Source organism: Carcharhinus amblyrhynchos, chromosome 3 (assembly GCF_965287045.1).
Source record: "Carcharhinus amblyrhynchos chromosome 3, sCarAmb.v2.hapA, whole genome shotgun sequence".
In the NCBI taxonomy this organism is placed as follows: Eukaryota; Metazoa; Chordata; class Chondrichthyes; order Carcharhiniformes; family Carcharhinidae; genus Carcharhinus; species Carcharhinus amblyrhynchos.
In genome coordinates this window covers 29901948-29928672 of record NC_137326.1, presented here as the reverse complement: position 1 = coordinate 29928672, position 26725 = coordinate 29901948, and the positions used below count along the sequence as shown (strand labels likewise).

Below are 26725 nucleotides of genomic sequence, written 5' to 3'. Positions count from 1 at the left end.
GGGAATTCCACAGATCCACAACCCTTTGTGTGAAGAAGCTCCTCAACTCCTAAATCTGATCCCCCTTATTTTGAGGCCATGCCCCCTAGTTCTGGTTTCACCAGTCAGTGGAAACAACTTCCCTGCTTCCATCTTATCTATTCCCTTCATAATCTTATACGTTTCTACAAGATCTCCCCTCATTCTTCTGAATTCTACTCAGTCTCTCCTCATAAGCCATCTAGAATGAAAACAGTGAGGAGGATGAATGAAAATAAATTGAGGCTCATTATCAGATTGAGCCAACTGTCACTGAAAGTTCAATGAAGGACTTGCTTACTCAGCTTGTTAAGACGTGTTGTACTGTAGGTTACATCACTGTGTAAAACCTTGAAACAAATACTTAGGCAGAGCGGTTTTCAAATAATTGTTTAATATCAACAAACAAATTAAACAAACAGCTCTTTCCAGTATTTAACATTGCTTTTAGGGTTTATTATTCATTGGACAGTGACATGTGTATGTACATATATTTTCATGTTTTAAGTAGAAGTACAATACCATTAATCAAAATATATTGGTACAGGAGTATAATAGTTTGAATAGCTTTAAACAAATTGTTTAAATGTATCTTTAGTAATAAAAATATTGTAAATAATACACAAAGTCTGGTAGACACAGTATCTTTGTGGTATCAACAGTTAACCTCTTTGATTTAAGAACAAGATTTTAATTAGTTGCAATTCAGTACAACTTAGCGACGCCTCAGAGCAGAAAACAGGAATTAGATTTGTGTTTCTTTCTACTAAGTGAATAAACACCTAACATTTTTTCCCTTTCCCCTTTCATTGACCAAGTTACTTAAGAATCTATTCACAATACTCAGACTGTGGTAAGCTATCAATTACTCAACTATCATCCACTGTATCCTTATATAGATTTAAAAACTCTAGTTTGCAAACTGATTTCAGATCTTTGCTATTTTCAGCTAACCGCAGTTCCAAATGCAATGTTTCTGTGCTGTACATCCTTTGTATATGTAACCACTGTATTTGATATAATTAAATAGCAGCAGATACACATGTGGAGGAAATTTCAGTTAGACAAAAGATAATATCAAACAGAGGCTGACAGAAAGATGTTTAAATATGTAACCACGTAGTTACTATTTTTAAAAAACCTGTATAGTTGGCTTATTCTTTCCAGACCTGAGCTGTAAAGAACACCATTACCGAATATTCACACTACAGTTTTACACCAACACTAGCTGGATGGTGTTAGACTGAGTATAAATAGGGTGTCAAGGCCCGAGTATGAAGTGGATTTAGATCATGTTATCCATGGCCCCTCACTCGATTCAAACTACCTTTACACTACAACTGCATTTTCTGCTATACAGCAACACTTCAGTTAAGAGTGTGAACACCACATTAAATGTTAACTAAATGCACAAGATAATTTTGAAAAGTAGTTCATGTGACTATTTTAGATAATTGATAGTAAAAATGTTTTTCAAGTTCCTTTCGCTACCCAAACTGCAGTTCCTAGTTAAATCAGCATCACTATTAGTTTTGGGTTAAGTAAATTAGATAGTCCAGGAGAAAATTGGGCAATTTTTGGGAGCAGTTGCTAACCCTGCATATGTTGGCTCTACTGTGACATGTACTTGTTAGAACACAGGGATAAATAGAAAATATTATAACAACTCTGAAAGATTAAAACAATTGAAAAGCAATTGCTTATCTGCCCACTGCCTCAATGATCATTTTTCCAACCCATAAATTTTAATTTTATTCAGGGGGAAAAGCATGCTTAAAAGGTAAAAGGTGGGGCTGGGACAATGGAAAGCACACATTCAGCTTTTGGGAACATCAGCAAATATTGAAAATTCCACATCATGATATCACACTTAGCTTCTTTTGTTAGCAAAGGGATGTGAGTAAGGAACTGATACAGGGAGTATGAAAAAGTATATGGAGGCAGAGTGAAAGTATGATTCAGAAGTAGTGTCTCATTATTGAAAATACCACTATATTGCATTTTTGTATTTGTATGACTGCAACTTTCCATTGCAAGGTCATTTTTGCTCTTTTTCTGAAGTTTTGTACAGATTTTGTGTTTGCTGCTGATCAGAATCCAAACAACAACCAGCAATGATATAGTGAAAGACACTTCACAAAATGTTATCAAAATATGACGCCAAATAATTGAAGGAGATACGATAAGTATAGAGACTGAAAGGCTGGTTGACATGATGTTTAAAAAGTGAATTCCAGAACTTCTGGCCAAGGCAGCTGAAGGTAAGATGGAGTAGTATCAAAATTGGGGATGTGCATAAGACCAGAGTTAGAGGAGCAGAGAACTTTTAAGACTGAGTTTACAAAAAATGAAAATGAGACTGAAGGATTTTGAAAACAAGATTAGAATTTTAAAATCAAGTTGTTGCCAGACTGAGAACTAATTGTTATATATGAAACATCCCAAGGTACATGACAAGGATTCTAAAGCAAATTTGACACTGAGTCACATCAACAGTACTAAGGTATTGTTCAAGTACTAAGGTATTGTTCCAAGATTGTGGTACTGGAGGCCTATCATCTCAGCCCCAGACATCATGGCAGGGTTTCCTCAGGGTAGTGTCCTGAATCCAATCATCTTCAGCTGCTTCAATGCCTTCCCTCTAACATAAGGTTTGCTGATGATTGCAGAGTGTTGAGTATCATTGAGACTCCTCATATGGAAGGAATCTATGCCCGAATACACCAAGACCAGGGCAACATTCCAGCTTGACGTGATAAGTGGTAAATGTTGGAATTGTGACAGAGCAGAACCAAACTCTCTTTTTACAAAAAAATTCCTTATTCTATTTATTTTTAAACTGGACTTTTCAGTTGAACATAGACAATTAAAGGTGGCTGATCGCCTCTTAAGTCTCCAGAATACACAAAAAAAATCACTTCTCAGTTTCAGGAATGTCACACCTTGTTATGTCCAAGGAACTTTTACCAAACTGGCTGGGACTGCACAGCCCAACTTCCATTTGACATTTGACAAACCACGTTTGGTAGTGGAGTTCGAGTCTACAGCTATAATGACTTCCCAAACTTCACAAACATTTGACTTGAACAAACAGCATCTCTTTCAGCCCATAACAGCTTAGACATGAAAACAGAGTTAACATTTCTCTTTCTGAACTGTTCAGCTTTTCCAGCATTTTCTGTTGTTACTTCAGATTTCCAGCTTCAACAGTATTTGGCTTTTATGCTTGTGGCTAACATACCATCAACCTTGAACACACAGCCGTTTTCCAACCACTGGCTAAACATCTTTTGAAGACCTTGTGACAATGTAAAGTCAAATAACCCAAGACTCTTGTTCAAAAGGTGAATATTGCCTTCTTGAACTGCAAGCTTCAGTTTAATATCTGACAGCAGGCCACACCAAAGCAAGTCCTCGCCAGGCTGGACAAGTGGTCCTCATCTAATCTGAGTCTGTGGAATTTTTGTACCATCACCTACAAAACTGTCTAGGGCCATCAACACCACTGGAAAAATGAATTTTACAACACTGTTTTTCAGCACATCGAACTCTAAAATAATTCCTCACTGGACTTTGATTTTGGACTCTGGAACTCACATGAACCAATACTTGTTTTCTGTGTGGTCGCTGCACTGAAGCTTCATTTCTCTACCTGTCCCTTTACCATAGAAGTGCAGAAGGGGATACTGCAGGTATTTCCGAGGTGTTGAATTTGTACAAAAACAACCTTTTAAGTTAGTGCTACCTTGTGTTTATTGTGAAGTTATTAGTGGAAATCGGATCATAAAATCTGAGGGGCTGGAAACATACCACCGCTTATACAAAATGAATTATGTTTACAAATAGGTATTTACAAATATGTTGTTTGAACTGACACCCCCCCACCCCCATTTTCTGTTTGACTTCATGAGCTACCACAGCTAGATTTATCAGATTGTAGAAACTGTATCTTTAAATTTAGGATAAATGGAAGAGGTTCTGCAGTCTGTCTGACAGTAAGCCTGGGTGGCTTGACTGTTAGCAATCAAAAAAAGTTTTAGATTGTTTTACTGGGAAGAAGGTGCACGGTATTGACACTTGGAGACAATGGCAGTGGTCTGAGTTTACCATGAGTAGACCCAGAGCCTCCCAAAGTCCTGGAAATGCATTGTAGGGTGCATTGTGGGGTAGTAAACAGTTGTTCTGCAAATTTATCCATTTACTTCCAGGAGGAAAGGGAGTTGAGGTTAAGGATAGCTGATCAGCATTTCTATCTGAATGTGGGCAAGAGGACAGAGGAAATCATTCTGGTATCAGGTTACAGGTTCCCCTACAAACTAATGCATAGCACAGGCAGCAGCAATTTTGTGTGGTTAACACAGTCTGTTTGACTTTGTGAGCTACCACAGCTAGATGGGGGAAGAGAGACAGAGTGTGATGGTGTCTCTGGTCAAACAGAAACATGCTGCAGCCTTCTACAAATTCCAGGAGATTTGTTCTGGCATGGTCAAGGGAGAAGAAAACTTGAACAAGTTAGCGTTGGATTAAGAAAGTGGCTGGTGATGGTCACTCAAAGTTACTAGTCAGCAAAGTAGGAATGTGAAAACCCATTGGGAGCTGGAGTAACTGTCGGCTAAAAGGGCTGCATTTCAGTGGAGAGAACAAAGTGGATAAGCATATAAAAGGAAATGTCACTTTCTGTAGTTAAAATAGTTGTCACCAAAAATAAATTAGTGTATAGTCAATACTGTTACAGTCATTTGTTACAGTAAAGGTTTTAAAATGTGAAACCTTGTCAGGTAATTCTTTCAGAAGTCCTAATCCCTTTTTTTTAAAAGAAGTGAGAGGTCTCAACAGAGATCACGACAGAAGTTTGTGCTACACAAGAAATGAATCCCCAACAGGAGAGAATCCAACCGTCTTCCATGGACATTCAATGGCATTACCATTACTGAATCCACCTTCCATCAACATTCTGGGTATTACCATTGTCCAGAACCTGAACTGAACCAGCCATACAAATACTGTGGCTACAGAGCAGTATGGAGGTTAGGAATTCAGCAACAAGTAATTCATCTCCCAACTCTCCAAAGCCTGTCTACCATCTACAGGGCAAGTAAGGAGTCTGATGGAATATTCCCATTTACCTAGATGGGCACAGCTCCAAAAACATTCAAGAAACTCAAAACCATTCAGGACAAAGCAGTTCTCAGCACCTTATCTACCAACAGCAAAATCTAATGCCTCCCCCAATGCAGTTCTGCAATGTGTACCATCTACAAAATGCACTGAGACAACTCATCCAGCCCCCTTTGAAAGCATCTTCAGGATCAGCAACCATCTACAACAGCAAGGTTAGCAGGCGAATGGAAGCATCACTACCTGCATGTTCCTCTCAAAGCGACATACCATTCTAATGTGGAGCTCTCACCATCCCTTCACTATCGCTGGATCCAAAACCTGGAACTCCCTAACAGCACTGTGGATGAACCTACACCACATGGACTGCAGCAGTTCAAGGCAGCAACTCACCAGTGTCATCTCAAGGGAAATTAGGAACAGGCATCAAATGCCGACCTTGTCAGAAACACTTGCATCTCATACAAGAATAAAAATAATCCTGCAAAAAACCTAAAGCTTGGTCAAATAGGCAAGTTTTAGGGAGCTTCTTCAAAGGAGGAAGTAGAAGTAGAGGGCCAGAAAAGTTTTGTGATGGAGGAGCAGAAGACATGGCTACCAATGTCAAGCAATTAAAATAGGCCAATTGCTTATGATGCCAGAATTAGAGGAGATGGGTAGTGTGACTGAGGAAATTAGAGATAGGGAGGGGCAAAGCCACCTAGGGTATTTGAAAACAAAGACGAGAATCTTAAAGGAGGCAATACTTAACCAGGAGATGAAAGCAAATTACTGTGGACGCTGAATCTGAAACAAAAACAGAAAATGCTTGAAAATCTCAGTGGATCTGACAGCCTCTGTGGAAAGAGAATAAGAGCCAACGTTTTGCGTCAGGATGACCTTTTGTCAGATCTGAAGATAATAGAAAATAGCATGAGAATTATACTTCTGGGGGGGGGGGGGGGGGGGGAGTGCAGGAATTGACAAAAAAATGTCATAAACAAAAAGGCAAATGGTGGTGATCATGGCTTTGAAGGCTGCTATTAGCAGCCATTAAGAGATCAGAATTTATAAGTGGCAGAACAAAGGTAAGCAGAGTGTCAAAGGGCAACCTGAGACAAGTAACACATGGCCCTAGTGGGGCAGGAGGAAAAGAGATGGAAAGTGACAAAGTAGAAAAAAAAATAAACAAAGATAAAACAAAATAAATGAAAATGGGGAGAAAGTGGAGAAGAGAGTTCATATTCTGAAGTTGTTGAACTCAATGTTAAGTCTAGAAGGCTGTAAAGTGCCTAATTGGAAGATCAGGTGCTGTTCCTCCAGTTTGTCAGGGGCTTGTGGGTCAGTGAGAACAGGTGAAGGGTGAACAGGATTTGGTACACTGAGGGAGAATTTAGCACGGCCAATGCACCTAACCTATAGTCTTTTGGACTATAGGAGGAAACTGGAGCACTCAGAGGAAACCCATGGAGACGTGGAGAGAAAGTGCAAACTCCACACAGACAGTGACACAAGCTGGGAATCGAACCTGGGTTCCTGGAGCTGTGAGGCAGCAGTGCTAACCACTGTGCCACCCAACATTAATGGTTATCCACAAAATCTTTAATTTTACCCAGTTCCAAACCCCTTTTTCCCCTGGTCTCAGAGCTAAACCCCCCCAAACAACAACCCATAGATTTTAAAACTATGAGCAAAGTCCAGCAATAGTTACCAAACTAGGGCACCTACATCTTTCAGGGTTGCCTCTGATTTAGAATAAAGAAAACTGGCCTCTTAAAACAGCCTTTATTCAGGCACAATTTGTTGGGAGTAGAGACAGCTTCCTGATTAGATCATAGAACCCTACAGTGCAGAAAGAGGCCCTTCGGCCCATCGAGTCTGCACCGAACACAATCCCACCCAGGCCCTACCCCCAAATCCCTACATATTATACCCACTAATCCCTCTAACCTACGCATCCCTGGACATTAAGGGGCAATTTCTTAGCATGGCCAATCAACCTAACCCGCACATCTTTGGACTGTAGCAGGAAACCGGAGTACCCGGAGGAAACCCATGCATACACAAGGAGAATGTGCAGACACCACACAGACAGTGACCTGAGCCAGGAAGCGAACCCAGGGCCCTGGAGCTGTGAAGCAGCAGTGCTAACCACTGTGCTACTGTGCCGCCCATACTGTGCTACCGTGCCACCCACTGATGTGTGGGCTGAAATCTCAAAACAGTTACTGAAATTTCCTCTGATCTGTTTTTCCTCTTAATCTTCCCGTATCTGAACTAACTTCTGCATAAGTCCCTCCAATTACCTTTATCACGACCTCACCTCTTTGAATACAAATGTGAAATTCACCTTCATCTTCTCTTTTGAACTTTTATCGCCTCTGCTTTAATTTTTGACACTCCGTCTCCCATTGCTACCAACTTATCTTAGATAAACATATTTTCCACAAGCCCTAGTTCTATCCACTGAGTCTCTCTGTTTTCCATTTTAAAAGTAGCTTGTTTTTCCTTTAAACATGTGTATTTCCAATTATTGAATTGATCTTTTCGATTTTGTTACAACATCCGGACATTGTTTATTTAAAATTTTAACTATATTCTATGTAGGGTCAAACATCAGATGCACTTCAGGTGAGCATTACAAGTGGAACGTTTCAGTATTACATCAGAGACTCAACCGTTGCATCTTCAATGTTCATTTAAAGACTTAGTACCTCCTTCTGGTTTAACAAAACAGGAAGGCAGAAGCCTGAAAATGTCAGGTTGTCTCAGTTGGTAGAATTCCCCACTACATATCCAAATATCTGCACTTTCAACAGGGCTTGCTGACCATAAATCAAAAAGCAAGAATCCTAATTCCCCCTCCCTAAAAGTACGAGAGCAAATGACACGATTTTGTTGTTGTCTTTCTGAAATCAGCTCATTTAGCAAAAAATGACTGGGCCGGGACCTTTTGTGGCCTGTATGGCTCAGCTACTCACTGCATATGGTTACTAAGCAATTCGAGGAAAGGTCATAAGTTATTTTCCAAATTCCCAATCATAAACATGTACCAAAAAAGTCACACACAAAAACCCACTCAGGTGTTTTATTAATTTGCTCTATGAACATATAAAGTACAAAATGTGGACCTCTAGAAAACACTACTGTATAAACAAATGCATTAATTAGAGGGGATTTTTAAACTTGTAGTACTTCTTCTACATTAAGAAAATCTAGAATAGTGCACTGGCCTAGTTTTAATACATTTGCTTTTTTTCCACTTGTTTTAATTTGAATATTCAACTTCAGAATTTACAGTTTTTTTTGTGGATTTTGTACTTCCGAATTAGGTGACGTAAATTCACTGAGACAAGACATATATTTGAAGAGGAATGTTGTTACCTTAAAATAGATCATTCTGAAAATTTGTAGGTTATACAGAGTTGTTTTTGCTGGTTAATTTTACAGTTACTATATGCTATATTTCAACAAGGTGCAGTGGTCTGTGCTTACAGTGCAAATTTTCCCCTTCAAGATGAATAACAAGCCTATTATAATGTAATGCAATGCAAGTACTTTTGCTTCTTTGGCATGTTGATAAATTTAGAGTAAATCATACTAACTCTCCACATTTAAGCCAATTAAGAATCTAATTAGGAAAATCATAATTAGTATGTCATTCAGTAAGACATAGTTCTTTTATATTTACATATATTTCAACTGTAGTTCCATAAATATGGGAAAAACAGACCATTCAGACCATAATACTATAAGGGGCATGCATTTAGTATCATGCAGATGTTGCAAACAACCTCAAATAAAAAGTTTACTTTATTGCAAAATACAATATGAATCGACTAAAAGCTCATACCTACTGCATGATACATACTTTAAGAAAATCAGTGTAAAATGTTTAACTGAAGCAGTGATGGGCATTGTGTGAAAAACTCAGCTGAAGTATTTAGAATTTCTCACTGTTCACAACTATTTTGCAGTTGTGAACAAGGATAATGTGTGACAGCCGCAGAAATAAAGCAATTGTTAGCATTCCTAAAAAGATCTACCCCCCATTATCCAAAAATATATATAAAATATATTGTATTGCCTATTCATCCAATCTTAGAGTTAAATTCAACATAAATTAAACACAAAATAGTTGCCAAACTGTAAACCTGATATAAATGGCTAAAACCAATTTGGTACCTTCGAACTGGCTTAATTCAGTTTGAGTAAAAGTTATTCAAGGGCATCGGCCCAAATTGTGTTCAATTTTAACTTCACAAAACTGAATTCAATATATTCTACAATAGATCAGCTACAATAGTTGTAACACTGACCAGAATTTTCTGTCTGTTCATGCCAGTGGCATTTTCTGGTCTCACCCACAACACACCCCCATCACAGGTTTTCTGGTGGTATGAGGTGCAGTCAATGGGAAATCATTTTGACAGTGCTAGGACCAGAAGATTCATTGGTGAATAGCATGCTGCCACTTGTCGCATGAAAAAATCTGCAGGTAGGTCAGAAAATCCCCCCCGCCATCATGTAAATACAGTTCAATAAATCCAGCAGTATCAACCTACAGTCTACACTGTTACTCCACAGCCTGTTCAACCTCATGTGGTGTGTCATTATTGTGAAGCTTATAAACTGGTCTCCCGAAGAAAATATTGCACTATACTGTAATCAGATATTAGTGATTTCATTAACTGCATAAAAGACAACTGTACATATTTTAAAAACGTGATTCACTTCTTAAGTAGAACACAGCATACTTAACTATAATGCAAACACAAGTAAAGGGGAAAACAATTCTCATTCATTTATCAAAAGCAATAATTGCTTCCTTTATAAGCTATAAAAATGATGGAACAAGCTAATTAAGTATGTTAACTCTCTTTAAACACACATATACACACAGTATAGGGTGAAAAATAAAGAATACATAGTTCTTTACTTTCAAAAATCCAAGCTTTCAAATAAAAAGGCAAAGATACGCAGGAAAAGTTAGTAAGCAACTTTTTGCAGTTCAAAAATCAAACCTTAGTGCGATCTTGATTGTTTTCCCTTATGTGGATTACGATACGCAAGCTGCAGGTTAAAAGGTTTTAAACTCTTCCATCACACTTGGGTTGAGCTGCCTAAAACGATTTTTTTAAACAAGTTAATTTTTACATAAATTCTTTTCGTGATCCTAATTTTTTTTTAGCCACTATTTACTGTGATTTTGGCCTGAATTTTGCAATTATGACAATGTCAAAATTGTTACCATTTGAACATGAAAGAAACAGGAGCAGTTGGCCATTTAGCCCTTCAAACACATTCTGCCATTCATCAAGATTATGGCTGATCTACTTCTAAATTATTTTCCTGCACTACCTCCATATTTCTTGACGTTTAGAATATGTAGAAATCTTGTTTGCCATCATTACTCCTCTGAAATTGAGGGCAATCCCTGGAGTCCACACATGTGCAATTGACCATGAATATCCAGAGATTCTATATTCTTCCAAAGGGTTCACTGCTCAAGTCCAGGCATACCACAGTTAATTGGAAATCATTGCACTGATGAAAACATCTCCCTTTGATTTTGCAATAGCACTATTAAACCCCAACCCCCAAAACGTTACACTTGAGGTGTAACTAGATTTTTGAAGCCATACCAAGTTCTAACTATTGCCAAATAACTTCTCTGCAGGAAAACTAATTTTATATTTATGTAATGAGAAATCTTTCTCTTCTGATACAAATTGCAAATTCTTGAATATTTTTTCTTTTTAAAGTTGGATATTTTAGCTTCTAATATCCCCATCACTTATTTCACTCCCCATAAAATTTAAAGTATAGTATATTTAACTTCCAGATTTGCCAGCTATGAGAATAGTATGATGTCGTTGGCTGCTTACCTTGCTTGATGACATTACCTTAGTTGGTGCCTGAAAACTGCCATGACTTGGCACCAGATTCAAACTAATGTCAAGAAAGGGGAAATCTACGTCAGAGAGACTTCTGCAGATAACACTCCAAGGTCAGAGGTAACTATCTCATTTTGCTGCTGACTGCAAAATCTGGCTTTTCACTTGGTGCATGTCACCTACTATGCTACGAATACAAATGCGACCTGATTAACATTTCCATCTTTTTCATTCTCAACACTTCAGGCTTCCAATTCCTTTTTCTTCTTTCCATCATTTCCTGCATCATTGTCTTCTGACTGGCTACTATTGCCCACTGGCACAAACTGGCCCTCACCACTGGTCTGGTTTGGTCGACTGGAAGCAGCAATTAAACGGCTTTGTTCTTCTAAATCCTGAAAACGACATTGTTTTAACATGATCAGTTTCTCATTTATAGAGAATGATGTTTAAAAATGGTGCTTTGAAGATTCCAATTAATAATTAACTGGATCAGAATGATCACTCAAAGAAAGTTCCAAACATAATCTAATGTTGCGGCTAATATTATCAACTCATGCCCTGAGAATATAAACTGATAAATCCCTAAGTCACAAAGGATAGAGGACCCAATGGCTGCCCTCACCTGCCATATTTGTATTTTAAAATTTGTTGCACTCTGAAAATGGAAAAAAATTGAGCATCTTGATATTAATCATTTTGTTCTGAATTTATCTATAAACACGCAAGTCTGTTCAAACCTGTATTAATACGATCCCCATACAAACTAAATGTGAGCCAAAGTGCTAATCAGAATCATAGAATCCCAACAGTGCAGGAGGCTATTGAGCCCATCGAGTCTGCACTGACTACAATCCAAACCAGGCCCTATTCATGTAACCTTCATATTTATCCTGCTAATCCCCCTCGCACTTGGGTTATTTAGTGTGGCCAATCAACCTAACCCATACGTCTTTGGACTGTGGGAAGAAACCGAAGCACCCGGAGGAAACCCACGCAGACACAGGGAGAAGGATTTGACTGCATGTAGAGTTGGTTTCCTTTTACCTTTTCAATCTGTTTCTGTTTATTCAGTTCCTTCAGTTGCCTTTCTTTTTCTCGGTCAAGTTCTTTCTGTTTATCTGTGGTTCGACGATCCTAATACAAAAGATAACAAAGCATTTATTGTTCTGCCAACAGGCTTGCAAATGACCAGTGACTTAAAGCAGGCAATCAAGACTTTTGGGCTAGATATTCGATAACACCACACCCTGTTCAGACTCCCAAGCCTTCATTATGGGAAAGCAGGAAACATGCACTTATTACTACTACCTGTAAGTGTGACACCTCTAGCAAACAAAAGACATACAAGCACCTGAACCAAGTATTAGGCTCTTTGTCTATGCAAAAAGGGCTCTACTGCCTCTGAGACTCTCTCTCCCCAGTATTTCTTTGCCTGGTGTAAACTGTGTTCAATAAAAGACCTAATACAGATGGCCCTTAAAGAAATTACCATTGGATGCCTCCAAAAAAAGTTATTAAAAAAATTATCTTGATATAGAAGAAAATGTTTTCAAGTGCTTCTCAAAGTTCCACTTCAAGTTGTTGCAGGCCACTAGTTGCTCTCTGTCGAATGCAAAATTTAAACCATATATTGATGGCAATTTGCTGCTGTCATAATTAATTTTAACTTTTCTGACCTTGATTAAGTTTCTTCATGAACTGGATGGGAAGGAGGGGGTAGACCCTTACGAATTAGGGAGTTGGCACCTCCCTGCCATGCTATTTGGTTGGAAGGTCATAATCTACCCATTTCCACTATTGCTGTCATGGATCTGCCTAGTAACAATAGGTTCAAGAATTTAACGAGGAGTGATCAGAGATGATCTGCCTAGCAACAGCAGTAGCCAGCATTCAAAAGGAGATGATGAGGAGCGATCTTTCCCAGTTAACACGATTAGCAGACATTCAGGCAGAATCAGGTGTAAATAGCCCAATCATCAAAAAAAAGCTAATCCAGATACTTGAGAGATCAGTGGAGGCATACTGATGTTAACTGATGGTGACTAGTGGAGTGCCCCAGGGGTCGGTGCTGGGGCCTCAGCTTTTTACCATTTATATAGATGATCTGGAGGAGGGAACCGAGTGTAGGGCGTCGAAATTTGCTGATGACACCAAGATTGGTGGAACGGCAAATTGCGCGGAGGGTGTGGAGAGTCTGCAGAAGGATCTAGATAGGCTGGGTGAATGGGCCAGGAAATGGCAAATGGAATTTAACGTTGGCAAGTGTGAGGTGGTCCACTTTGGTAGGAAGAATGGTAGGAAGGACTATTACTTACGGGGCGAAAAACTGCAGCAGGCGACGGTGCAGAGGGACCTCGGGATCCTTGTGCATGAGTCGCAAAAACCCAGCCTTCAGGTGCAGCAGGTGGTCAGGAAGGCGAATGGGATGCTGGCCTTCATAGCGAGGGGGATTGAATATAAAAGTAGGGAGGTCTTGCTGCAGCTGTATAGGGCATTGGTGAGGCCGCAGCTGGAGTACTGTGTGCAGTTTTGGGTGCCGCACCTGCGCAAAGATATTTTGGCCTTGGAGGGAGTGCAGAGGACGTTTACTAGGCTGATACCGGAGTTGAGGGGGTTGAGCTATGAGGAGAGGCTGAATAAACTGGGCTTGTACTCGTTAGAGTTTAGAAGAATGAGGGGAGATCTCATTGAGACGTATAAGATGATGAATGGGATGGACAGGATAGAGGTGGAGAGACTCTTCCCGCTCAAAAAAGACAGTAGGACTAGGGGGCACAGCCTCAAGATAAAAGGGGTGTGGTTTAGAACAGAGTTGAGGAGGAACTTCTTCACTCAAAGAGTGGTGAATCTCTGGAATTCTCTGCCCGTTGAAGTGGTGGAGGCTGCCTCGCTCAATATTTTTAAGACGCGGGTTGATGGGTTTTTGATAAGAGAGGGGATTAAGGGTTATGGGGAGAAAGCGGGAAAGTGGAACTGAGCAGCGACAGATCAGCCATGATCTTACTGAATGGCGGGGCAGGCTCGAAGGGCTAGATGGCCTACTCCTGCTCCTATTTCTTACGTTCTTATGTTCTTAATTTTGGAGTCACAGAATATGCGAAATGCAGATAGCTCAAATACACAGAAGGATGATTCAAAGAGGAACCAGGGTACAGTTGTCAGTATCTGCAGAAGCAGGCAGCCCAGTTAACATCTCGCAGCCAAGAGACATCTAAGAGCCAAGAAGCCAGTTTAACATCCCATCGCAGCAAGGCCATTTTGAATCTGAGGAGTCTTACAGCCAAGGTACTGCAGAAACCTTTGTACAGGCAGTTTAAATATCTAGACCAGGAAAAGATGTTTCCCAGACTTAATCATCTGTATTGTATTGTGCAGTACTAATAAGCTGGATTTGATTCACAGATTTATTTAATTTGGATGTTGTTTGGCAAGATGAAAGTCTCAAGGAATTCAAGGATCAGAGATAGATCTTGGAAGAAGGGGTAATTTCTATATTTTGATTTGATTTATTATTGTCACATGCATTAGTATACAGTGAAAAGTATTGTTCCTTGCATGCTATACAGACAAAGCATACTGTTCATAGAGAAGGAAACGAGAACGCAGAATGTAGTGTTACAGCTATAACTAGGGTGTAGAAAAAGATTAACTTAATGCAAGGTAGGTCCATTCAAAAGTCTTGATGGCAACAGAAAAGAAGCTGTTCTTGAGTGAGATGGTACGCGATCTCAGACTTTTGTAGTTTTTTTCCCTGACAGAAGAAGATGGAAGAGAGAATGTCCAGGGCGCGTAGGGTCCTTAATTATTTTGGCTGTTTTGCAAAGTCAATGGATGGAAGGCTGGTGTGCATAATGGATGGGCTACATTCATGAGCTTGTGTAGTTCTTTGTGGTCTTGGGAAGAGCTGGAGCTATTCCAAGCTATGATAAACCAGAAAGATGCTTTCTATGGTGCATCTGTAAAAGTTGATGAGCGTCGTAGGTGACACGCTAAATTCCCTTAGTCTTGTGAGAAAGTAGAGGAGCTGGTGGGCTTTCTTAAAGGGTCAGCATGAGAGGACCAGGATAGGTTGCTGGGACCTGAACACCTATAAAACTTGGAAGCTCTCGACCCTTTCCACTTCATTCCCATAGGAGCATGTTCTCCTCTACGTTTCCTGAAACCGAAGACAATCTCCACCATTTTGTTGACATTGGGGAAAGTTTGTCGCTGGACCAGTTCACTAGATTCTCTATCTCTTTCCTGCACTCTGTCTCGTTATTGTTTGAGATTCGACTCACTACATCAGCAAATGTGAAAATCGAGTTGGAGGGGAATTTGGCCACACGGTTATAGGTGTATAAGGAATATAGTCGGGGGCTGAGGACACAGCCTTGTGGGGCACCGGTGTTGAGGATGATTGTGGAAGTGGTTCTGTTGCCTATTCTTACTGATTGTGGTCTGGATTAGGACGTTCAGAATCCAGTCGCAGAGGGAGGAGCCAAGGCCAAGGCCACGGAGTTTGGGGAACAGTTTTGTATATAAATGGCGTGTTTAGGAATTCATATGTTTAATTGTTTGAAGAACATAAGAACATAAGAAATAGGAGCAGGAGTAGGCCATCTAGCCCTTCGAGCCTGCCCCGCCATTCAATAAGATCATGGCTGATCTGTCGTGGCTCAGTTCCACATTCCCGCCCTCTCCCCATAACCCTTAATCCCCTCTCTTATCAAAAACCCATCAACCCGCGTCTTAAAAATATTTAGCGAGGTAGCCTCCACCACTTCAAAGGGCAGAGAATTTCAGAGATTCACCACCCTTTGAGTGAAGAAGTTCCTCCTCAACTCCGTTCTAAACCGCCCCCCTTTTATCTTGAGGCTGTGCCCCCTAGTCCTACTATCCTTTCTGAGCGGGAAGAGCCTCTCCACCTCTATCCTATCCATCCCATTCATCATCTTATACGTCTCAATGAGATCTCCCCTCATTCTTCTAAACTCTAGTGAGTACAAGCCTAGTTTATTCAGCCTCTCCTCATAGCTCAACCCCCTCAACTCCGGTATCAGCCTAGTAAACCTCCTCTGCATTCCCTCCAAGGCCAAAATATCCTTGCGCAAGTACAGCGCCCAAAACTGCACACAGTACTCCAGCTGCGGCCTCACCAATGCCCTATACAGCCGCAGCAAGACCTCCCTACTTTTATATTCAATCCCCTTCGCTATGAAGGCCAGCATCCCATTCGCCTTCCAGACCACGTGCTGCACCTGCAAGCTGGGTTTTTGTGACTCATGCACAAGGACCCCAAGGTCCCTCTGCACCGGCGCCTGCTGCAGTTTTTCTCCACGTAAGTAATAATCCTTCCTACCATTATTCCTACCAAAGTGGACCACCTCGCACTTGCCAACATTAAATTCCATTTGCCAGTTCCTGGCCCATTCGCCCAGCCCATCTAGATCCTTCTGTAGACTCTCCACACCCTCCGCGCAATTTGCCGTTCCACCAATCTTGGTGTCATCAGCAAATTTCGACACCGTACACTCGGTTCCCTCCTCCAGATCATCTATATAAATGGTAAATAGCTGAGGCCCCAGCACTGACCCCTGGGGCACTCCACTAGTCACAGTCACCATCCGCCAATCCAAATAGCACCCATTGACCCCCAACTTAACTCTTGTGTATTTGTCGTTTTGTTAATTCAATAAATAGTCTTTAGTAAATGTTAGCTTTTGAACTTTAGATTGGGAACAAAAAGAAGCAAGCCTGCCTACCAAACTTTAAGCCCACTACAGAATCACCCTAATATAGCACTAGACCTGTCCAAATTCCTCTGTGCAATAAGGCACTTGGACCATGTACTAGTGCCATGCCAAGAAGTTCAACCACTTTCACTTAAAGTTGCCTTTGGAAAATTATGATCATTTGGCAAGGGAAAATACCAGAGAGGGTCTGACATGCCAAATATCCACATCATATTGATACAGTCACAACGGAGTTGGGCTGGTAACATAGCCAGTATGCCTGAAATTCAACTCAAAGTGAATCTACTGTAGAGCTTGAGTCTTGGGTGCGCTCTCATGGCAGTTTAAGTGCTACAAGGACTCTGGAGGCTTCACTTGGGAGTTTTGATATTGATAATTGACTGACAAGTCCTGGCAGAGCTCATCCAGGGTCACTGCACCTGGTGCAATCAAATGAAAAATGGGACGGCTTTCTTTGAAAGCAAGGGCATCGCACAGGCAGCAAAAAAAATCACAAGGTGAGGAAATCCCAATCAGCAACTCATCCAAAACTCAATCTACAGTATCCTGTTTTCTTTACAGCAGAACTCTGAGTTTGAATTAACCTTAATCAGTCTCCTACATATCCATTGGAACGCTGCCAAACACCTCAACTTGAACATGGTCATCCTCCTCTCAAAGGAGGAATACAAAAAAAAATTCTGCTACAACAATGGATATTTATATTGCACCTTTAACATAATCAAATGTCTCAAGATGCTTAGAAAACAAAATATGATACCAATCCACAAATAAATATTAGGTTGGATGACCAGAAGCTTGGTCAAAGAGGTAGATCTGAAGACGTGTCTTAGAGGTGGAAAGCAAGGGAGGTGGATTGTTACCGTAACCTCATTGTTAAAATAGGGCTAGTAAATAATAGAAATTCATTCACCTTACCATTTCTGAATGGAAAGCAATCTGTTTGCCCAGTCCTACAGAGTCACAGATCTAAAAAGAAAATAACATTATATTCACAACTATTAAATACACTTGTTTTGATCTACAATTAAGAATTTATTTTAAAATCAATCTAAACATTTTATAACTGGAGTGTACTTAATGCTGTCGAAGTAGAGAGCAACCCGTGGTTAAAATTCAGTTCAAATGCTGAACAGGATACAGAGATTTTGGAAGATCTGGTTCAACCAGGAAAGGGGCAATGCTGAGGGTGGGGAAGTTGCGCTGAAGGCCATCGGTAATGACAATATTTAGTGGAGGGAAACCCAAAAACAAAATACTGACTAAGCAACCTGACAGCAGGGAAGAGGGTTTCAGAGAGTTAGAAGACTGTGCCATTAGCTGACCATATATTTGCAGATGAGGAGGAAGAGGCTAAGGATGAATGAAATTGAGAGTCCAAAGGTGATGGTACATAGGGTATTGCTGGAGCTGTTCTGGCTTTGATTGGGGTTGCAAAACTGGAATTAACTGGGGATCACTCACCAAGCTGGAGGAGGATGGCATGGTTGGTTGTGTTGAAGAGGTCAAGAACACCATAATCAGCCTAATTTTCTGGCTCTGAAAGAAGTGACTATAAATGCAGATGGGCACATAAAATTCACACTACTGGCGGGTGTGCCAGTATTCAGCTCCATCCTGTCCCTGGGCCATTTTCTTGAAAGTGGGATGAAGGCAGGTATGTCGCAGGACTATCCACTTGCAAGCAGGAAGTGGCCAACTGATCTTATTAAAGGTGCATTATCAGAGGCCAACTGGATTTTTTCAGTCAATTTCCATATGCCTGAAAGCATTGGTGATCTCCTGGCAGCAGACCAGGCTCCCCATCCATAACGGTAGCATTGGCAGTGAGGGAATGTTTTAAAGTGGAAAAAGTTGAAGAGAGGGTAGCTCTGTTTTGGGATGCCCTCTTCCCATTTACCCGAAAAGGCAGCCTGATGTTTCTTCAGGTCTGGGATAACCTCTTATTGAGGAAAGTAACAGCCCAGGTGCCTGAATCCCATTTGACCATGGCTAACAGTCTGAAAGCCCTAGGTAAAATCCTGTCCAAGGGAATAGGGTATCAAAGATGGAAATGTTTAAGTGATTGAGCAAATCAACAGCTACAGATGTATTGCCAGTCCAAGCAATTGGGGATTTGGAAGTACAGTTGTAATTGATTTGGAGACAATTGGTGCTTCACAAGGACAGCTATAGAAGAAAATGGGTAGAAAGAGCAGTGAAGGATACAAGAAAGTATTCATGATAGCCTTGTTGCCAATCAAAGCTAACAGACGGCAATGTTTTGAGTGCTTCAAGAAGGATTTGCCAAAGGACTACAGGTAAAGGCACAGATGATAAGTGATTAGGGCCACACCAACACCACAGTTTTGGAAAGGTGGGTGATGGGAATATAGCCATTAAGGGGAGCTTCAGTTAGGGGAAAGGTGTCATCATCAGTAAACGGAGCTTTAGTAAAAGCCAGAGTGTTGCTACTGTCCACAAGATTGTGAATGATTCTAAGGGTCTTGTTCGTGAGTGAGTGGACATATCAAAGAGAAATGAGGCAGGGCCGTGACTGTTGGTCCATTGGAAGAATGGGAATGATAACAATGACACAGGAAGGAGCCCTTTGAGATTAGCCTCCTATGACCACGTTGGGCAGGAAGAAGAGACAGAATAATTACTGCTCTTTATAAGCAGAAACTCCTGCCATAATAAAGTTAGGAGAGGCACAGAGGGTAGCACAGAGGGTTATCTCACTCAGGATAGGTTAATCCTATTATGTTGGAAGGGAATGAAAGTAGTAAAGGACAGAGGTGAGGGGTGAAAAATTTTGAGAGCGGAAACATTTTATTTATTTAAATGTGTCACATGTAGGCTTACACTAACAATGCAAAGAAGTTATTGTGAAAATCCCCTAATCGCCACATTCCGGCATCTATTCGGTACATTGAGGGAAAATTTAGCATGGCCAATGTACCTAACCAATACATCTCTTGGATTGTGGGACGAAACCCAGGTAGACACAGGGAGCACATGCAGACTCCACACAGATAGTGAGCCAAGCCAGGAATTGAACCCAGGTCCCTGGCGGTGTGAGGCAACAGTGCTAGCCACTATGCCACTAGATGTATGTCATGATATCACGACTAGGTAAACAGAGATAGTGGGAGCAGCGATTGGCATGAAAGAGGCTGGCAAAATGCACACTTATATGAACACAAAAGAATTTTCAGGTTAGATATGGTTGAGATTAGATGAGACAGGAAGAAGATGGTGCATTCTATGATAACACAACATATAAATCCGTTAACTAAGACCGAGTGATCGGAATGATGCGATTATAATTGACTTTTTGTTTTACTGCCCAGTTGATAGTATTGATTTATGTTAAAGCAGGATAGGAAACATTATCACAAATAAAATACTCCTTCAGACCTTTTCACCCTCGTTGTTTGATTCAAACACATAGCAGACTGAGACTGGTCGTCCTTCTATTCTGCCTCCCCCTGTATGCAACACAAACCCGAAGAGTCGTTTGTTCTCTTTGTGAGTCGCACAAAGAACTACATTCTGCAAAGGGAACTGCAACAAAAAAGCACAATATGGAGAATAGAATCAGTGAAGGTTCTACTTTGCAGGAGTTTCCATCATATAGTAGAAGCAAAACAAAAACACCTTAGATATATAGCTGTTTATATTTAATTTATGTGAACTGATCAATAGCAAGCTTGAAAATACTAACATTCGTAACCTTTTTCAAAAACATTAACAGTTAATAATTTTAATACCTACCCTCAAGCGTGTGACTTGAGTCTGAGGATCGATCAACCTAAAATGCAGAGGAAACTATTGTCAGCTCCAGACACACTTTAATTGGTCAAAGAAGAAAACAGTTCTGCAAACCAACAAAAAAAAAACTTACTTCAAACAGTCACCGGTTACTAGTAAATGTGACTCAGTCATCCGAAAGATATTATGTATAGCACGGGCAGCAAGGATCTGACGCATTGTCTCGCAAATAACATCCGCATTTTCATTTGCTTTTACTTCCATTGAACCAAGGAATCTCACAATAAACAACTGATGAAGAATAGATTCTGCACCAGATATCAGAATAAAACATTAATATGTTTCAATTAGTACAATTCACTCCATACGTGCAGAGTCATAAAGAGTAAAAATAAAAGCAAATAGAAACATAGAAGGTAGAAGCAGGAGGCCCTTTATGCCTGCTTTGTCCTTCATTTTGATCATGGCTGATCACTGAATTCAATATCCTGAACCACACCCCTTCCCCCCATATCCCTTGATCCCTTTAACCTCAAGCACTATATCTAATTTCTTCTTGAAATCAGACAACATTTTGGCCTCAACTACACTGTGGTAGTGAATTCCACACATTCACCACCTCTGGTGAAGAAATTTCTCCTCACCTCAGTTCTAAAAGGTTTACCCCCTTATCCTCAATCTTTAACCCCAAGTTTGGGACTCCCCCACCATTAGGAACATTTATTCTGAATCCACCCTGTCTAACGCTGCCAGAATTTTAAAAGTTTCTATGAGATCCCCTCTCACTCTTCTAAACTGCAGTGAATATAGTTCTAACCAATTTAGTCTCTCCTCATGACAGAACTGCCATCCCAGGAATCACCTGGTAAACCTTCGCTGTATTCCCTCTATAGCAAAGACATCCTTCCTCAGATAAGGACACCAAAACTGCACACAATACTCCAGGTGTGGCCTCAACGACACCCCAAACAATTGCAGCAAAACACCCCATCCCTAAAATTAAATCCTCTCACTATGAAGGCCAACATACCATTTGCCTTCTTTACTGCCTGCTGTACCTGCGCGCTTACTTTCAGCGACCGACGCACAAGGTTACCAAGGTCTCACTGAGTATCTATCGCTTTCAGTTTGCACCCAGTCAAGTAATAATCTGGTTTCCTATTATTGCTACCGAAGTGGATAATCTCACATTTATCCACAATTACTGCATCTGTCATGCAGATGCCCATACACACAGCCTGTCCAAATCATACTGGAACATCTCTGCATCTTAAGAACATAACATCATTGTGTGAATGTCAGGCAAAGATAAAACCTCAATCAACTTCCATAGCCACCAAACAAAACAAACTCTTTGAAGCCAAAGGGCTTCACTCATCTCAAAACCATAAAATAAGAACATAAGAAATAGGAGCAGGAGTAGGCCATCTAGCCCCTTTGAGCCTGCTCCACCATTCAATAAGATCATGGCTGATCTGAAGTGGATCAGTTCCACTTTCCCGCTTTCTCCCCATAACCCTTAATTCCCTTGTCTGTCAAAAACCTATCTACCCGTGACTTAAATCTTCCTCACAGCTCACCCTCCCACCCAACTTTGTACCATCTGCAAATTTGGAGACAATATATTTATTTTCCTCTTCCAAATCATTAATATATAATGTAAACAGCACAGACCTAGTCACTGACTGCCAAACAAAAAAGACCCCTTTATATCAGTTCTTTGCTTCCTATCTGCCAACCAACTTTCTATCCATCTCAAGACATTACCTGCAATCCTATGTGCTTTAATTTTACATTGTAGTCAGTTATGTAAGACCCTGTCAAAAGCCTTTGGAAAGTCTAAACAAACCACATCCATTGGTTCTCCTTGGTCAACTCTACTAGTTACATCCTCAAAGAATTCCAATTAGATTCATCAAGCATGATTTTCCCTTTGTAAATCCCCCTGCCCTGCATAATCCTTTGGCACTGCCCAGGCAACTAACCCTCTCCTCCCTGGGGCTGTACTCACCAGAACAGCAGGTTCTGTTCGCCAGGTACAAGTGGGACCTTTTGTGATTCACACTGACATGTAGGCATGCCATTGTGAAAGGACAGCTCAAAGTGGGGGAACCATCTGTATTGGTAATTATGTCACTGGTAGGGGGCAAGGACAATTGAACAGGGAAATCCTGCTATTTTAGAACAGTAGCTTGATTCCCACCATCCCCCACCACCATTCCTGGTTGCAGAAAGTGGGGGCATATGTTGTTGTTAAATATATTCCAAATATGAATTGAGAAACTGACAATAGCAAACCTTGGAGATGCTTAAACAAAGTGTAATCGGTAATACGTTAATATGTTAAGATTTTGAAAATATTACAGATCAAAGAAAATTGTAATTCTTAGGCTTAGCAATTAAATAAACTTTATACAGAAAATCATGGCCATGCTTATCTATCTGTGGAAGACCTAGGCAATGGGAGACACCACCATCAAGGATATGGTAGAATTTATCTAATACTTAATGTTGTACATTCACTTGATTTTTTTTCTTTTCCACAGAAACACTGCACCTTACCTTCAGATTCCTCTGTTTCTGGCTCACCAGATTCTCCAAACGGATTTGTCCGTCTAATGGAAGAATTACAAATAGCAAAATGTTCACTTACTTTTACAGTTCTTCAAGTTTGCTTTTTTTTTTAAACACCCTGAATGTACATTTCTATCAGCATCACTCCAGGAAATGTCCCCAACTTCATTTGTAAGCCTAAATTGTGAACCTAAACAGTAAGTGGCTGTGGGTTTTTTTCACTACAAAGGGTATCACAGCCAATTCAGGCCTATCATTTATTCAAAAATTATATGTCCAGTTGAACTGAATCCAGTAGAGTCAGCTGAGGGACTTCACTGGTGCATTCTGGAGAAGTTGGCCCAGCAACATCTACTAAGTGGGAAGCGGAAGATCTGGTGTCAAGGAGCGGTAAGCCCAAAATACTAAATTAATGTTTCCCTCCCTCCTCTAACCAAAAAAGGCCACTGTGAGAGTCAGGAGGCTTCATTTGAAGCAATTTTTTAGAAGTGGCTAAGATGCAAATGAGATCAAGCCTTGGAGAAGGTGCAATGCCTACTCCAATCAGCTTGGATCATGTAGATCAAGGCCAGGACAGGAAGTGGTGAGCCTATCTTGTCAGCTTGGATCTGGAATGTCTCACTTGCTGAGACTTTGAATTGGAGTTAGGAGTGAATTGGATATAAACAAAAAAAAAGGCCATTGTGAGAAGTTAAAGTGAAGTTTAAGAGTTTTATAAATTTTCTTAAATAATTTAATTGGTGCTAGAAATATCAGTTAGTGGAGTCAGGTGCTGCATTTGTGAGATGTGGAAGATCCATAATGCTTCCAGTGTCTTGGACGACTACATCAGCAGGAAACCCAAACAATTGCAGCTCTTTACAAACTGCATGGATAGGTTGGGGCAGCAGTTGGATGCACATGGGGGCATGAAGGTGGCAAAAAGCATCATAGATAGGAGCTTTAGACACATAGTTACACCCAAGGTGCAGGCAGATAGATAGGTGACCCCCAGAAGGGGCAAGTAGTCAGTGCAGGAATCCCCTGTAGTGGTCCCCCTCTCTAGCAAGAGTACTGTTTTGGATACAATTGTGAGGTTGGGGGATGGGGCAGAGATGACCTATCAGGGGATAACAGCAACAGCAGCAGCCAGACCAATGGCACCATGGTTGGCTCTGTTGTTTAAGCAGCAAGGGACAAAGAGCACTAGGGCAATAGTTACTGCGGACTCTATAGTTAGGAGGCAGATAGGTGCTTCTGTTAATATGAAAGAGATTCCAGGATGGTATGTCACCTCCCTGGTGCCAGGGTCCAGGATGTCTCTGAAGGGACAGAAAGCATTCTGAACAAAGAACAACACAGCACGGGAAACAGGCCCTTCGGCCCAACGAGCCCACACTGCCATCTTAACAATGTGCTTTTCCTCCTCCACCCTTGACTCATGTCTATGCTTATGGTACCTCCATTGGAAACCAGATTAAGGGGAGAATAATTTAAGGACAATTTGTTACACCAATCAGCCTAAGAGGCTCTTTGGGGTATGGGAGGAAACCGGAGCACCCGGAAGAAACCCACGCAACCACAGGGAGAACGCACAAACTCCCACAGACACTGGCCCAAATCCGAAGGGAAAGGAAGTCAATGAGGAAGGACCAGTTGTTATGGTACATATTGGTACTAACAACATAGGTAGGGAGAGTGATACAGTCCTGCAGCAGCAGTTTTGGGAGTTAGGAAAGAAGTTAAAAAGCAGGATCTCTAGTGTTGTAATCTCAGGATTATTCCCTGTGCCTCGTGCCAATGAGGCTAGAAACAGGAGATAATACAGCTCAACACTTGGCTAAATGGCTGGTGTAGGAGGGAGGTTTTCAGATATCTGGACCATTGGGATCTCTTCCGGGGCAGGTGGGACCTATACTAGAAGGACAGATTGCATCTAAACTGGAAAGGCATAAATATTCTGGCCAAGAGGTTTGCTAGAGTCACATGGGAGGATTTAAACTAGTTTGACAGCAGGGTGGGAACCAAAGTAAAGGCGAATTAACTGAAGCGGAACAAGTGAGTAGGACCAGTATGACTCAAAGAGCAGGGAGGATGTGGTTTCTAATCAGAGAGGGTCTAGTGGACTGAAGCGCATGTGTTTCAATGCGAGAAGTGTAACAGATAAGGCAGATGAACTTAGAGCTAAGAACTATGATGTTGTTGCTATTACAGAGACCTGATTAAGGGAAGAACAGGATTGACAACTTAATGTTCCAAGATACAGATGTTTCAGGCAGGATAGAGGGGATTGTAAAGGGGTGGGGGGGTTGCACTACTGGTTGAGGTGAATATCACAGCTGCACTGCAGGAGGATATCTCGCTCATATAATGAAGCGATATGGGTAGAGCTCAGGAATGGGAAGGGTGTAGTCACAGTGTTGGGGGTTTATTACAAGCTGCCCAACACGTAGCAAGAGATAAAGGATAATGTAGGCAGATTTTGGCAAGGTGTATAAGTAGCAGGGTTGTTGAGGTGGGAGATTTTAACTTCCCTGATGTTGACTGGGATTCACTTAGTGTTAGGGGTGTGGATGGGGCAGTGTTTGTAAGGAGCATCCAGGAGGGCTTCTTGAAACAGTATGTAAATAGTCCAACTAGGGAAGGGGCGTACTGGACCTGGTATTGAGGAATGAGCACGGCCAGGGATTTCCTTAGGGGAGCAGTTCAGAAACAGCGATCACAATTCAGTAAGCTTTAAGGTACTGATGGATAAAGACAAGTGTAGTCCTCAAGTTAAGGTGCTAAATTGGGGGAAGACTAATTACAACAATATTCGGCAGGAACTGAAGAATGTAGATTGGGGGTAGGTGTTTGAAGGCAAATCAACATCTGGCATGTGGGATTCTTTCAAGTATAAATTGATAGGGATTCAGGACCGGCACATTTCTGTAAGGACGAAGGATAAGTATGGCAAGTTTTGGGAACCTTGGATAACAAGAGAGCCTAGTCAAAGAGAAAAAGGAAGCATTTGTCAAGGCTAGGAGGCTGAGTACACACGAAGCAAGTGAGGAATACAAGGAAAGTAGAAAAAAACTTAAGGAAGAAATAAGGATGGCTAAGAGGGATCATGAAAAGTCACTGGCCTGCAGAATTAAGGAAAATCCCAACACTTTTTATACATATTTAAAGAGCAAGAGGGTAGCCAGGGAGAGGGTTGGTCCACTCAAAGGCAGGGAAGAGAATCTATGCATGGAGCCAGAGGAAATGGGCAAGGTATTTTGCGTCAGTATTCACCAAAGAGAAGGACTTGGTGGATGATGAGTCTGGGAAAGAATGTGTAGATAGTTTGAGTCATGTTGAGATCAAAAAGGTGGTGGTATTGGGGTTCCTGAAAAACATTAAGGATCGACAAGTCCCTAGGACCTGATGAGATATACCCTAGAATACTGAGACGGGAAGGGAGGAAATTGCTGGGGCCTTGAGGGAAACCTTTGTATCCTTACTGGCTATAGGGCAGACAGCAGAAGATTGGAGAATAGTCAATGCTGTTTCTTTGTTTAAGGAGGGTAGCAAGAATAATCCAGGTAATTACAGGCCGGTGAGCCTTACTTCAGCAGTAGGAAAATTATGGAAGAGGATTCTTTGAGACAGTATTTACTCCCGCTTAGAAGTAAGTGGACGTATTAG

The 26725-nt window shown here is 41.0% G+C and overlaps 1 protein-coding gene across 3 annotated transcripts in view; it reads right to left on the bottom strand.

Annotated features, from left to right (window-relative positions):
- Positions 1-393: 393 nt before the first annotated feature.
- The window catches only part of appl1 (adaptor protein, phosphotyrosine interaction, PH domain and leucine zipper containing 1), a 68792-nt gene continuing 42460 nt past the window's right edge, over positions 394-26725 (bottom strand). For all 3 annotated transcript variants that reach the window (XM_080182754.1, XM_080182764.1, XM_080182772.1), the window contains 7 exons: positions 23066-23118; positions 20637-20811; positions 20507-20543; positions 20150-20296; positions 17669-17719; positions 12060-12149; positions 394-11407 (listed from right to left, as the gene is read on the bottom strand). In XM_080182754.1, coding sequence (XP_080038880.1) covers positions 11255-11407; positions 12060-12149; positions 17669-17719; positions 20150-20296; positions 20507-20543; positions 20637-20811; positions 23066-23118 — 706 coding nt within the window. In that variant the 3' untranslated portion in view covers positions 394-11254. The remainder of the gene's footprint in view (positions 11408-12059; positions 12150-17668; positions 17720-20149; positions 20297-20506; positions 20544-20636; positions 20812-23065; positions 23119-26725) is intronic.